The following is a 15,983-nucleotide window of genomic DNA, read 5'->3' as shown; positions in this document are numbered from 1 at the left end:
CCAGTTGGGGAAAGGATATCACTACAGGACTTTGGGAGAGGTCAACGCGATGATAGCAATTTGGTACGTTAAAGTGGTTAATGGGAGAGTGATTGATGCTTTACCATCAGAGGGTATACCCTACTTTCCATGAGACTGGGACACGCGTACATATCACACGCATGTCCATCCTAGTCACTCGGTAGCTGGGCGGCGTGACCTTGCTCATCTCCACTTCAGGGAGATGGGCAGGGTTAGGGGGGTCCGGGGCAGTGGTGGGGACCAGCGATGCGGAACAGGGAGGCGGTGGACAGTGGTGGGGAGCTTTGTCAGAACGAAGTGCGTGAGCGTCTCGTGTGCACGCACCCACTTCCGACACCTGACCTAGAATCGCCAACCCCTACAAGCATGAGCTGCGCTTCATCTGTAATGACAATTAAAAGATAATTTCCCTGAGTCACTTGTAGGAGTGATCACACAAATATATATAGCCATATTATGTTTTTTTCTATTATCCACAGATCACGAAGCCGGAACCGCCGGACCGGAAGTGACGATGACGCACTTCCGGTCACAAGTGACCCACAGCGCCCACTTCCACAATAAATACCAGCCCAAGGTGGATGCCAGTCACTGTGCCCAGGAAGAAGAGCACCCAGATGCTCAAAATGCGTCGGAGTGACTGGTATCCACAACCTGAACTAGGACCCAGCACAGTGCTAAGGTATTTGGAGCCTCAAGCAGGGTGCACTATCCGGACTGCATCCTGCCATATCCCATCCTTGCTGGTTCCAAATACCCTTACGGGTAAGAAGACCTCACATTTACATGTGATTGTACATATTTTATATTTCGTATATGTTTTTATGAATACTTTTTTATGTTTGTTTATCAATAAACCCTGTCATACTTTCAACCCCTGATACACATTTCGATTCTCACACCAATTTTCACACTTTCCCGTCAAACCTTGACCGAGTCCCTCCAAAACCAGCAAATATATATATAGATCTCTGTTTTTGAATGGCAGTTGGTCCTCATACATTTCCACATTTTATAACAGCAATAAGGCACCTGGATTGCAAATTCGAAGTCTCACCACTGGAGGGTTCACCTTTCCATGGTTTAAGAAGTTCAATGGACCTTGTTGAATATCCTGTGTTGTATCCTCTTGGTTGATAATGATTGATAGATGGAAGGTAGCTGGGTGCCGTTGGTGAATCCAAGTGGAATGGCAGGACCAAAGGGGAATGATAGCATGTGACTCTCCTTGAAACTTTGACACGTTTTGCTATCTGCAGCTTTTTCAAGGTGGTAAAAATGGTCTGGTATGGGTATATATACTCTTTCTTAGTTGGTAATACAAAACAGTTGTGAAAGACAATCCCACTAATATATAATGTGGGAAATTTACTAAGCTAAAATTGCTATGAATACGTCTTTTCGTAGCAATTTCTGGCTGTATACAGCCATAAAATCGTATATTTTTTTAATTTACTATGGCCAATATACAGCCATTTGTATTCTAGGTGTATTTATATTTCTATTCAGGAATAAGAATGCATATGCCATCGATAGAATACGAATCACCATTCATTCGAATGGTGATTCCAAATTTTACATACTGTACGTCCGGTTAGTACATTTGGAATCACCATTCGAATGACTGATCTGAACATACAGCTGGAAAATGCTCCTCCTTTTCCAGCCATATTTGGCAAAAGCCTGCATGGATCAGCCAGATCCGCGCAGGCTTCAGTGTGTAAAAATTTGAAAAAATAAATAATTAAAAAACCCAACGTGTGGTCTCACCACCAGGCAATTAACATGTCAAAAAGCAGATGATGGTTTTGGAAATTCACAAGTCAAACTGAATAGAGTTTCCCAGTAATTTCTAATACCAGCACCAGGCTCAAGGGCCAGTCCTGTTTCCTAAAATACAGGGGGCAAAATGAGTAGGGGTTCCCTGTATTTTGAGAACCAGCACCAGGCCCAACCAGCCAGCAGGGTAATGCCACAGCTGGGGGACACTTATTATATAAGGTCCCATGGCCAAAGCATTTACCCTCTGACCGGTCAGCCCAATCAAGGACACAATAAAGGGGTCCCCCCTCCAGAATTAACCCTGCCTGGGCTGAAGCCTGGGACTGATTCCATTGTTGTACAAATAACTGTTTGGTTCTGCTGTGGGAGCTATGAGTTCCAGCAAGCGGGGACAAATAGCCTAACACACACACACACACCATAAAAATTAACTTTATTACATACAGAGCACATACATACATACATACATACATACATACATACATACAATACTCACCTGTCTTGACCCGAAGGATCAGTCCACCTGTCCATGTAGAATAACCAGGAGTATTATTTATTTAGGGACATTCACTAGTGTCCAGCAGCAAAGTGGGGAGATTTTGCTTATATTAAATAAAAAACATTTTGAGTTTTTTTGTTCTTTTTGCAATATGTAGTGATAGATCCAGCAGACATTTCATACAGTAGGTGTGCCTGGGCTGAACGCCGTATCTGGGCAGGGAAACAATCTATAATGTTGGTCTAAAGAAGGGAAGATGAGAAACGCATAGAACACATTGTTCTAGGGATAAACAATTCTTTGTAAAATGTAAAACACTGTAGTATTATTAGACTGTAAACAGGAATCAAAATGATTGATAATTTATAATTACCTGTTATTTGTATTAATTGGTGTGAGTAATTTACCTTTGAGTGGTGAGAATTGGTCACCCACAATTGTCTATACAGAAATATTTACTGAAAACCAGTAACGCTTTACAGATTTTCAGTACGTTGTGCAAAAATGGCGGCCTCCTCTAGCATCGTCAAAAACGGTCTGATGTTAGGAGGCGGCCATTTTGTAAGGGTTATTTTCATTAACAAGCCTGCCAGGAGAAGAGCCGGGACCACAGACAAGAGACAAGTAGATCTGCAGATTCAATTTCCGGCGGGGAGGCGCCCAATTTATAGTTAAGCCATTGTTTTATTGTATCATTTTTATTCTCCATTGGGGGTCAACATTTAGGGTGCTGCATATGGTACCTAGGTAGGTATATGTGCCAATGCAAATCTGCATGATTCTGACACTTATGCCTGATTGTATTGAAGAGATGGGATGGGGAAGGGAGTGATGTTGTAATGTTTGCGAAAATAGTGCTATTTTTGGGCAGGTGAAATGATTAAATTATGATCATTATCATTTCTATAATGGTTGCATTGTATGCGGCCCACACACTGCTACTACTGATTATGATAATGAATGTCATCTGCACTATTGATCCACTTGTAGGTTAAAAGTATACAAGATATGAGGCAGATGTTTATCAGCTCTTTTTTGGCAATTTTGTGAGGGTATGCAAAGTTTTGGATGAGGTTTCTGGTATTCTAATCTTTCCCTATCATACCTTTGTGTCCTCTTCTGGACTTGTGGCGGGGTCTCCGAGTCTCACTTCGCCGCCTGTCAGTTTGTGCACTGACTTGCGGCGCGCGGTCTCTTCTCTCCGCCCCGGCTTCTCCGTCTGACCGGAAGTTTGGCTGTGAGCGCTTCCGGCCGTCGGCGGTTCTGGAACCAACGCGTTTCGAGCAAAGCTCTTTGTCAAGGATGCTCTCCTGTGCTTGCGTGATTTGTTATTTTCTTCTTTACATTATAACACAGTTTTTTCTTTCCTCACCGTCACTCCAGGGTGTCATTTTGTAGGAAGCTGCATCATACTTGTCTACCTGACCCTCTGAATTTTCTCCCTCATTCAGAGGGTCAGGTAGACAAGTATAATGCAGCTTCCTACAAAATGACACCCTGGAGTGACGGTGAGGAAAGAAAAAAACTACATTAGTGTAAAGAAGAAAAAAACAAATAAATAGAGGGAAGCAAGCACAGGAGAGCATCCTTGACAAAGAGCTTTGCTCGAAGCGCGTTGGTTCCAGAACCGCCGACGGCCGGAATCGCTCACAGCCGAACTTCCGGGCAGAAGGAGAAGCTGGGACGGAGAGAAGAGACCGCGCGCCGCAAGTCAGTGCACAAACTGACAGGTGGTGAAGTGAGACTTGGAGATCCCCTCACAAGTCCGGAAGAGAACACAAAGGTATGATAGGGAAAGATTAGAATACCAGAAACCTCATCCAAAACTTTGCATACCCTCACAAAATTGCCAAAAAAGAGCTGATAAACATCTGCCTCATATCTTGTATACTTTTAACCTAATTTTATTACAGGTACCATGCTCAGCAGTTCAAATCATTTTCCACATAAATTTAATCACATAAAAACAAGCGCTCTCTTTTTCCAATTAGTGCATTATCTCTGTTTATCCTGTTTTTGAAGGCTTTTTGGAGCAGGCCCTTCTCCGCTCATTATCTGTTGGCAGCAAATTTTTTTCAGAATCGCGTTGGTTCACCTCATTTCGTCTATCCTCCATGGCATGACTGGGATACGGTCATTGGGTCTACAGCAACTAGGTCAACAAGCATTGGGTCGACCACACTAGGTTGACGGGCAGCAAGGTTGACATGGGTCTCGGTCGACATGGGTTTAGGTTAACAGGTCATTAGGTCAACACAAGCTTTAGGTCGACACAGGAAAGGTCAACAGTCAAAAGGTCGAAATGTTTTTTTTTCCAGTTTTTTTGCCCGAATGTTGACACTGTCGACATGGACACCGTTTGAAGTGCACTGCATCCCCTCGCATCGATCGCAATGCTTCGGGTGTGGTTTTATTCTCCCACCACACCCTAGTGGATGGAAGGGCAAAAAATACCACCTGTCGGCTCAAAATACAGTGAAAAAACCCATGTCGACCTTTTGACTGTCGACCTTGCCATCCACTAGGGTGTGATGGGAGAGAAAAATATTCCATTTTTAACCCTATCTTTTCATTTTACATACAGAAACATCACACAGTTGTGACTGATCTGTGCATGCTTCGGCAAACTTGAATGGCATAAGGTGGGCTATTTGCCATTTGTATTTTGAGCTGAAATAATGTCCGACTTTTCTTATACTATTGATTGTAAATTTGCTGATGTATCCTGTGCCTATGTAATGTCCTGCCAAGTTTGGTCGATGGTCTATTGATTCATACTTGTGTTTTCGACTGTGATTCTCATTCCTAAAGAAGCAAACTAAGACTCATTTTTTGCTTTGTACATGTGCCAATGTGAGATTCCCGGCCAAAAATGGGTACAGATGGGAAATAAGATAAATTATCATAAAGTTCTTTAGATATTAGAGTTTGCTTATTATTGAGCAGTAATTCTAAATAGTATTTATATTATGAATACATATTAGCGTGAAATTATTTAACAAGGGGGAAATCATGCACAATTTATTTAGCATCATTTGTGTATCTACCATGATATTATATTATGTTGTAATAAACTATTGAATATTGCATATATTCAGAACAAGCTGTGATCAACTTAATTACCTAACTTGAGTATCTGTGGTCAAAAGTAGGATACTCCCTGTTTTTCTCAAAACAGTGCTTTTACATTTACATATTACATACAGGAACGTACATTTTGTACATGTTCACTTGTGAAATATATGACTTCCTATTTTTACGATACCTATTCTAGTGTGAAGTATGACCCTCACTACAGACCTATACAATGTGAATGAAACGGACCTTTACTTGAACATATAGTATATGATTGCTATGATTTGTGACAGTCTTTCAGATCCCTATATGATTTGATCCATTATAGATATTCATAAACGACTTTTGCCATAATTCAGTTGATATATGACATTGTTTACTAGTTACCATCTAATAAGCTTTACACAACTTTAGATTTGAATGTTAAAATTCTAGCTACAGGATAATTCTCATAGGGCCAGATGCCCTAAGCTTCAAAAGTGATAACATGGAGAGTGATAAACAGTCAGCCAATCAGCTCCTACCTGACAATTTTCAAACACAGTCTGTGACATAGCAGGTAGGAGCTGATTGGCTGGCTGTTTATCACTCTCCATTTTATCACTTTTGAAGCTTAGTGCATCTGGCCCTTAGTCTCTTATCAAATATATGAGACTTGCACAAATTAAGAAATGATTGTAATATAGTAATATGTATACAGTATATACTCCATTTAAAGAAACTTTATTATTTTTAACACAAACAAAAGTTACGGTTTAATTATTGAATCAGTTTATAAAAATTGTCAACAGTGCTTCTATTCTAACAGGATAAGGTCACTAGGTCAACCCAATTTAGGCCGACATGCATTGGGTCAACCACTAATGGACAAAATGGCTTAGGTTGACACCTGAAATAGGTCAACATGGCTGACAGGGTCGGAAGGTCAAAACAAACACAATTAAGTTTTTATAGCAGACAATACAGGTATAATTATCACACAGAGCTGTGACATTAACATCACTCGGGACGATATTGGAGTGGCGGAGTGTACAGATGGACATCGGAACCCACAAACCTACTACCCTCGGCACATATACGGGAAGTTTCCTCAAACAAAGGAGTGACATATGACTTCAACACATACTCAGGGTTGCCAACACTCCCGGGATGGGTGGGAGGCTCCCGAAATTCGGGTCTCCCTCCATGCCCACCAGAAAGGTGGACAACCCTCCTGCATATTGGCGGACCCCTTCCCCCCCTGCATTTCCCTGGTGGCAGAAGCTTTAAATTGCTGCAATTCGTGGATTTTCGGTGGAAGGGGCGGGGCTAAATATGCAAATCGTGCATATTTAGCCTCACCCCTCATCTGAGACCCGCATATTGTGGGATTTGCGCTACTGGGGGAAGGGATTGATGATGTCTCCATCAGGTTCCGCCCCCAGTAGTGATGCTGACAGTCTCCTCGTCCCGAGAACCCCGGAGAGGAGACTGTAAAAGTCGGCAACCCTGCACATACCTATAGTATGTGAGTACAATCTATTGCTGTCTATACAATCCCCAATAGTGGTGTTTTGCATTGTGACTGCCTGTGATAAACCTGACCTCTTTGTACCTAAAGGTCCATAAGGAATATTTAAACAAGGGGCTTAAGCCTCCAAAAATCATCCAAGGCTACATGCCACCCATAGCCCAATTCTACCACCTTTTTAGACTGTACCACAGTCACATAAGAAACTGAGAGCAATTTACTCTGTGTGTTGAGGTGGTGCAATTCTAAACACATGTAACGCTGTCTTCGATTCTGACGATATGAGTTAGACTGTATGTGCCTCCACCCCAAACTTTGATGATGTTATATTGGAAATATATCTAACTATGGATATATGTTGATGGGGCGAGCTTGGGGAAACGCCCTTTGTTTTTGATGATCCCTTAACAAATGAAAACGGTTACATAACAAGAGTCATGCGAAATGTGGACATAGGTAACTCCACACAGACCAAATAGCAGACACAAAACATAGACATCCAATACCGTTTTTATTTCACTGGAACGGAACTTGTAGTCACTCAGTTCGATTTCTGGAATGTCTCGGCTAAATATAAAGGTTATACATGCCTACATTAGGTTGCTATAAACCAGAATCCAGGGTATTATATCCACAAAATTAACTTATACTTTAAACAGATACACACATTTTTATAACAACCATCACACATATTAGCAAAGCACAATTAGTTATTATTATTGCGCAATAATGTGCCCATTAATAGTGTACACTATTGTATATACTCCAAAAAAAATAAATAAATAACCGTATGGGTTTATGTGGTAGATTCCCAAGGTGACGAATCCTGCCTTTACTTTAGGAGCTAACGTTCCCACCTGAGTCCTGTAAGGTGAGGAGTATATTAATAACTATCTCAAAGTTCCCACCTGAGTCCTGTAAGGTGAGGTGTCGGTTTATAAATAGCTTGAACTGCACCAATAATTTGTAATCCTCTCTAGAAATAAAATGACCAGCAGTGCTGTACTGAATGAGGTTAGCAATCTGTTCACTCTTTTAAGTTCAAGAACCTTCCCTATTTAGCTCCATTCCCTGAAGACTTTCCTGATGAATTGATGTTAACTGGAAAATAACTGTGCTTGTTAGGTCATCTTATGAAGTGAATTACATTTGGCAACATTGTAATCCGTCTGGTAGTTTAGGTGAGCTATGCTGGGTCTCTCTCTGTTATATTATGCTTGCTGGCAACAATGTACTGGGCTCATACCATGTATATCGGTTCTGCAGGCATTAGTCCAAGAACATAGGAGTTACCCTGCACTTTCTCAGATTATATCAGTCAGTACAGGTGAATAACTTCTCTAATACATAGATGCATGGACTCAAGGAGAATTTAATTTAGAGGAGTTTGATATATCCAGGCGAACTCGGAATATGGTGTCACCACAGTGCTATTTCCATCTAGTTCTACACTGTTGCATATGATCTACTCCATTAACATACTGATGTCCCTTGCTGGAGACTGGAGCTGAGTCAGAACAACCTGTCAGTATACACTGTTCTGAGCACTGTTGCTGCAGTAAGAACTCCAATCTGACAATGTAAACTGTCTCTCATAATACTAGGCAGGGGGTTAAACTGGGTAGGACGGTAATAAGTTTTAGTCCCAGTGCACAATACGGTCACACAGGGCAATCTCTATCCATCTCCCCTCACCTCAGTGACCCATAGACATGCACTAACATTTCAATGAAGTTTTCATGCAGGCAGATGGTAGTTCACAGTGGCTGCCCCCTAGCCCCGCTCACTACACAAGGCTCTCAGTTCAGCCTGTACTTTTCACTGATGGGGGATGTCCAGTGGCTGTTCTAGGCTGTGAAGGGGCTGGTTATACACTCACCAATCCCCTTAGCTGGCTGTCATTTATCAACGCCGCCTCCTTTTCCGCCCTCAAGATGGCGCCGCCTCTCATAGGACGGAGATGCAGCCGGCCTCCTGATCTGTCACCAAATGGCGCCGCCTCCTGATGACGCTGCCGGAGTCTGTCTGCCCATCTGGAGCAAACTATCAACCGCTGTGGGAGCCGGAGCTGCACACTGAACTCCGTCTCAGGTATCCACGCTGCTCTCTCCCCCAGTCACGCTGTCCGCCTTCCCTGCTGCGTAGCTCTGCAGTCAGACAAAATCTCCTCAGGCTTCCCAACAACTCTCTCCGCTCTCCCTTATATGCATTCCATTTGAGCGGGCAACTGCTCCCCAGGGCACACGCGCACCCCAACTTTATTTAACCCATAGGTGGGCATACAATAATCACTATTAAGTCTCTCCCCCAATAGCAGGGATAATGGTACAGTCTGCCAAGATCTGCCCTAGAGTAGACTATTCCATTTGTCCAGTAGTAAGGGATGTTCCCTTTTTACTCTGCATTTAGCTCCTTTATTATAGAAATTCTCTCTTTCGCACATATCAATCTCCAGCAAAAAGATCCTACTAGTCCTTTTGGATTATGTTAATCCATTTGGGTTATATTAACCCTTCCAGTATTTCCTCAGTGAGGAGGCATATACACCTGCAGTCTCTTCCTCACACATAACTATTTTATGTCCTCCATTAAAGTCCAACGTAACTTACTCCACTACTACATTTCTACTATATTTGTATACATCTTACTAGTACAACATTAACCATTTGTACAATTCTCTTTTACTTAAATATATATATGAATGGGTATTACATTTCTCCCCCTGGCGATCAAATTTGCAATATTCTTTAACATGTGCAAATTTGATCTCCACTTACAGTTCTAAGAATATACTTCTTAATCACCAACAATTTGAATACATTAAATGTTTACTGCCAGATTCCCGAAATATGGCCATGAATTTACAATATTCGGGTGTACCACCCTATTAACAACAGTAGGACATCCCAATTTGTCATAGGTTAGTATTCGGGGAGGTCGACGTACTCGGGCTGGTAGAGGAAGTTCACTTATATCATCAGTTACCAAAATGTCACTCCCCCAACTCTCATCCGGGAATACAAAGTTCTCAATTAATTCTGTCTCTCTGTTTATGGCCTGCGGATTTCCTGTATCTGTTTTTTGGTTAAAGTTCAATTCCCATGTGGATGCTGGATTTGTATTTCCATCTTGGTAGAAATATCCCATTTCTGTGTCAGTCTCATCATCTCTGGCCTCTTCAGTTACCGGACCAACAGAAGAGGTAATTTTATTTTCTTTAGCAGGAATTGGTGCTGATTCAAGATTCTCTTTATCCACACTGGAAGGAAACACAATATCCTGAGTAATAGGTAATAGATGTTGACGATGGTAGGTGAGTATAGGTCCATCTGCAGTTTCAGGGGCAATTTGATAAACCGGGATGTCAGGTAGTTTCTGTAACACTCTATAAGGAAGTTCTCTCCACCGGTTGGCCAATTTCTGTTTATGCGGACTGCCCAATCGCTTGAGAAGGACTCGATCCCCCGGCATTAAGATATGCTCCTTTACTTTTCTATCATACAGCTCTTTATTCTTTTCGTTTTGTTGTCGTGCGGATTCCTTAGCAATATTATACGCCTTATTGAGTTCCTTTCTCAAATTAACAACATACTTTGAATGGGAAGGGGCTTTGATAGTAGTGGGAGAGGTGCCCAGGCTAATGTCAATAGGAAGTCTTGCCTCTCTTCCAAACATTAGCAAATAGGGGGAGTATCCGGTGGCTTCATTTCGTGTACAATTGTATGCATGGACCAGATGACATATATATTTTTTCCATTTAAGTTTCTGAGTGTGATCAAGAGTTCCCAGCATATTTAGTAAGGTTCTATTAAATCGCTCAGGTTGTGGGTCTCCTTGGGGGTGATAGGGGGTAGTTCTCGATTTCTTTATCCCACAAAGCAAGCACAACTCCTTAATCAGATGACTCTCGAAGTCAGGTCCTCTATCAGTGTGGATGCGAGCAGGTAGTCCATAGTGTACAAAAAACTTCTCCCACAATGTATTGGCCACAGTAAGGGATTTCTGGTCGGTAGTTACAAAGGCTTGAGCATACCTAGTGAAATGGTCAGTGATGACAAGTATGTTACTATCTTGGCCCGTAGGACTTTCTAAGGAGAGGAAATCAATGCATACTAGATTCATCGGACCGGAACTCTGTAGACTGACCATACCAGCAGCATGTTGTGGCAAAGTTTTTCGTAGGACACAATTTCGGCAATTTTGGCAATAACTTTCAATGTCCTTGTTCATTAACGGCCAATATACCCTATCAGCAATCAAATGTTTAGTTTTCTCAAAACCCAGGTGTCCATGTTGGTCATGAAGTGCTTTCAACACGATAGGTACCAGTTCAGATGGTAACACTAATTGTTCTTTAACCATACCCCTGGGCTTTAATGTTCTTCGGTACAGTATTCCCTGTTTGACTACTAAGTGTTTTCTTTGTCTACACAACACTTTGTACTTCAAGGTCACTGGACATGGAACTGACGACAATTTCGGCTTTTGATATAGTCTCAACATGGCCCCTATCTCAGTGTCATCATTCTGTAATTGACGCATCTGTTCTTTGGACCATTTGGGTAAGTCTCTCATCTCATCCTGGGTGATCCAACAATACATCAGGGGTAGAGCCTTTCCAGAAGCTCCAAGTGCACTAACTTGTTCTGGCAAGTGCTGGTGCATGTAGGACACTTGATGACATAACCCTTGTAATGCAGGAGCTGGTAATTCCATCCAGTCATCATTTTCGCTGATAATGTCTGGTTGAGGTAACCGAGATAATGCATCGGCATCAATATTATTGATACCGGGCTTGTATTTCAGACTAAAATTGTAATTGGATAAAGCCGCCAGCCACCTATGCCCCGTAGCGTCAAGTTTAGCAGTGGAATTTAGATACGTTAACGGGTTATTGTCCGTATGCACTGTGAAGGTAACTCCATATAAATAGTCATGGAACTTTTCCACCACCGTCCACTTTAGAGCAAGAAATTCGAGTTTATGCACAGGATAGTTCTTCTCACTAGATGACAAACTTCGACTAACATAAGCGACTGGTCGTAGGAGCTGGTCTTGCCATTGGTAAAGCACTCCTCCAATACCATCCATGGAAGCATCTATGTGGACTTCGTAAGGTAAATCTGGATTTGCATAGGCTAACACTGGGGAGTGAGTCAGAAGATATTTCAAGCTGTTAAAAGCCTCTTCACATGAAGCAGTCCAGCGTTCTCCAAATTCTTCTTGGGGCTTGTAATAATTTTTCTGGGTCTTATGGGTTTTTCCCACTGGAGGGTATCCCTTTGTCAGCTCCGTGAGGGGACGGGCAATTTTGGAATACTGTGGAACAAATCGTCTGTAGTATCCACTGAATCCCAGGAAAGAGCGTAAATCCTTCAATTTTACTGGTCTAGGCCACTCTTGCACCGCCACTATTTTATCAGGATCAGTGGCGACTCCTTCTCTGCTGACTACATGCCCCAAATACTTGACGGTGGTCTGGCATAACCGACATTTGTCTATGGATAATTTCAATCCCTTCTGATGTAGTCGTTCTAGTACCTTCATTAGCCTATTATTATGCTCTTCCAACGTCTTTCCGAACACGATTACATCATCGAGGTAAACCAGTACTTCTCGGTAACACATGTCTCCAATTACTTTCTCCATTGTCCGTTGAAAAGTGGCTGGAGCACCTTTGATGCCTTGGGGCATCTTGAGAAACTCAAAGAAACCGATTGGACATATAAAGGCCGTTTTAGCGCAGTCATCAGGATGCATGGGAATTTGATAATATCCAGATCTCAAATCGAGCACCGAAAACCATTGGCTCCCTTGAAGGCAATCAAGGGCTTCTTCAACTTTTGGCACTGTATACTGGTCTTCAACTGTGCGATTATTAAGGGTCCGGTAGTCTATGCATAGTCGTATATCGCCATTCTTTTTCCTAGCCACTACAATAGGAGACGCATAAGGACTCTGTGATTCTGCGATGACATGGTTCTCAAGGAGATATTTTAGATGGAGACGTACATCTTCAAAATCAGCTGGGGCCAACCTTCTGGACCTCTCTCTAAACGGTGTATCATCATTCAATCGGATCCGGTGCTCTACTCCCGTAACTGCTCCTAGATCCCACTCACTTAATGAGAAAACCGACTCCAGTGCTTTCAATTTGTTGATAAGCTGCTCTCTGTCTTGATAAGAGATGTCGCTTCCATCAAAGCATTCTACTATTCTTTCTTGGAAGGTAACTCTGCGATCTTCAGACTGACTGATGGTTTCTTGATAGGCCATAGAGTTAAAGGAGTTGGCATCTCTCTCTGAGGAAAGGGAAGTCACTTTATCTTGATTTAGACACCAATTAGACAAGGTTTTGTATAGGTGAGAATTTGTGCCCACAATCACAGAAACTACGTCTTGCCCAGATGGAGAGTCAGGACACACTAATGCCAAGAAAGGTACTGGAGGTTGGGGTTCTGTGGTGTTGTCCATGAATTGAATATGAGTGGTCACATACCCCAAATATGGGTATTTTTGATTACTTAGCCCCCAAATCACTAGGCCATCGATAGGATTTATTGGTATTTTAGTCAGGTGTTTATAATACCAACTCTCAAAGATGATCGATACTTGTGACCCACTATCCAATAAGACGTTACAATAATGTCCATTAACTAATGCTGGGACCATGGGGGCTTCTCCAACAATACCTCCTTGACACAGCTTAGTCCATTGAATACTCCCCATTGCTACCATCTCAGTTAATTGGGAGTCCGTGCGGGGTTCACCGACGTCCCTTGCAAGTTTTCCGAATGGGTAGATGTCCTGGGTTCAGGAGGATTCATCCTTCTATTGTATCCTCCCCTTTGAGGGCATTCAAAACTACGGTGGCCTAACTGTCCACAACTGTAGCAAGTGAACTGTCCTTGGTTATCAGATCTCCTATGGTACCCTCGTCCACGATTCATAGATAACCCTGACGTCATAGGAGGGCTTTGCGCATGTATGGCAATGAGTTGATCTAGCTTTTTATTTTGTTCTTCCATGAGTTTATATAGTCTATCATTCATTGGGGGTACTTCCGGGGTTGGCAGTACGACTTTGACCCTCCTGAGACTTTTATCTCTATTTTCAATTTGTACTTCCTCGAGTTTCACCTCTTTAATTAATTCACTGAGGGTAGGAACTGGAACTTTGGACAGACTACATCGAAGCCTCTGGGCTACTGGGTTAGAGGTCAGTGCTCCCCTCAATACATATTTCATTCTCTTCCCATCGATCTCCTCTTCCTTTATTCCTCCTTTATCTAGTAATTTATACAGGATTTTATCAATTCTGTAAATATATGTAGTGAGAGTTTCGTTAGGCTCTTGGTATGTGTGGTTCAATCTGGATAGGATGTCTCCTACATCCTCTAGAGTGCCAAAAGAATAGTCAAGTGCTTCAAAATAGTCTTTCAGGGTTGCTTGACTGTTGCTCCTTCGGGTAGCTTGAATGATGCCCATGGCGGGACCCCGAAGGCTTTCCACAATACGTTGTTTCTTTACATGTTCTGGGCATCTCCATTCCTCCGAATGTTGAGTAGCAGCCTCTCTCCAAGCCTCATATCCCTCCTCTCCAGTAGGTATAGGAAATATGCCAGAAAAAATTTGTAATCTTCGATATCCACCCTCATAGTGCCATCTTTCCATCTGACTAACAACTCTATCCATCATAGCATCTACCGGGGGCTCCAGCACCTGCTCCCTGATACTATTGGTCTCAGAGTTAGGTTCCTTATTCTTTAATCCATCTCCAGTGGCACTTCCTACACGGTCTACAGTTATCTCTCGCTGATATTCAACGGGAACATCGGGCCATAGTAGCTTCCACCGCCTTTCAGGTAGTTGCGATATGATAATATGGGCGGGGATCAAGTTTCGGTCCAACTTATTTAAATTGGTGATCAATACTGTAATCACTTCCCCCGTATCTCCGGTCTGTTTATCAATTAACTTGGGTCTCTTTAACCCATATATTTTATCCACTCCCGTCAATATTTCTTCATCAGACATGTCATCAAAAGAACCCTCAATCCCAAAGCTGCATTCCATATCTAGTCCATGATCTTGACTCCACCTCTGTATATCGTGTTTGCTGGCGCTTTCCATTGCCGCAGCTGGATCTCAGCAGTGCCTCCAAAATGTAACGCTGTCTTCGATTCTGACGATATGAGTTAGACTGTATGTGCCTCCACCCCAAACTTTGATGATGTTATATTGGAAATATATCTAACTATGGATATATGTTGATGGGGCGAGCTTGGGGAAACGCCCTTTGTTTTTGATGATCCCTTAACAAATGAAAACGGTTACATAACAAGAGTCATGCGAAATGTGGACATAGGTAACTCCACACAGACCAAATAGCAGACACAAAACATAGACATCCAATACCGTTTTTATTTCACTGGAACGGAACTTGTAGTCACTCAGTTCGATTTCTGGAATGTCTCGGCTAAATATAAAGGTTATACATGCCTACATTAGGTTGCTATAAACCAGAATCCAGGGTATTATATCCACAAAATTAACTTATACTTTAAACAGATACACACATTTTTATAACAACCATCACACATATTAGCAAAGCACAATTAGTTATTATTATTGCGCAATAATGTGCCCATTAATAGTGTACACTATTGTATATACTCCAAAAAAAAAAAAAAAATAACCGTATGGGTTTATGTGGTAGATTCCCAAGGTGACGAATCCTGCCTTTACTTTAGGAGCTAACGTTCCCACCTGAGTCCTGTAAGGTGAGGAGTATATTAATAACTATCTCAAAGTTCCCACCTGAGTCCTGTAAGGTGAGGTGTCGGTTTATAAATAGCTTGAACTGCACCAATAATTTGTAATCCTCTCTAGAAATAAAATGACCAGCAGTGCTGTACTGAATGAGGTTAGCAATCTGTTCACTCTTTTAAGTTCAAGAACCTTCCCTATTTAGCTCCATTCCCTGAAGACTTTCCTGATGAATTGATGTTAACTGGAAAATAACTGTGCTTGTTAGGTCATCTTATGAAGTGAATTACATTTGGCAACATTGTAATCCGTCTGGTAGTTTAGGTGA

The 15,983-nt window shown here is 42.1% G+C and overlaps 1 protein-coding gene across 1 annotated transcript; it reads right to left on the bottom strand.

Annotated features, from left to right (window-relative positions):
* Positions 1-13,630: 13,630 nt before the first annotated feature.
* On the bottom strand, positions 13,631-15,019 carry LOC146021187 (paraneoplastic antigen Ma2-like). The gene has a single exon (XM_083154986.1). The coding sequence runs from the start codon at positions 15,017-15,019 to the stop codon at positions 13,631-13,633; it is 1,389 nt and encodes a 462-aa protein (XP_083011112.1).
* Between the last annotated feature and the right edge of the window lie 964 nt (positions 15,020-15,983).

The sequence above is a fragment of the Crinia signifera genome, chromosome 7 (assembly GCF_055691185.1).
Source record: "Crinia signifera chromosome 7, ASM5569118v1, whole genome shotgun sequence".
NCBI classification, from domain to species: domain Eukaryota; kingdom Metazoa; phylum Chordata; class Amphibia; order Anura; family Myobatrachidae; genus Crinia; species Crinia signifera.
Note: the sequence above shows the minus strand (reverse complement) of the source record. Positions and strands in the feature narration are given on the sequence as shown.

Excerpts from the sequence above, each read along its gene's own strand:
- LOC146021187 (XM_083154986.1), bottom strand. The coding sequence starts at position 15,019 with ATGGAAAGCGCCAGCAAACACGATATACAGAGGTGGAGTCAAGATCAT.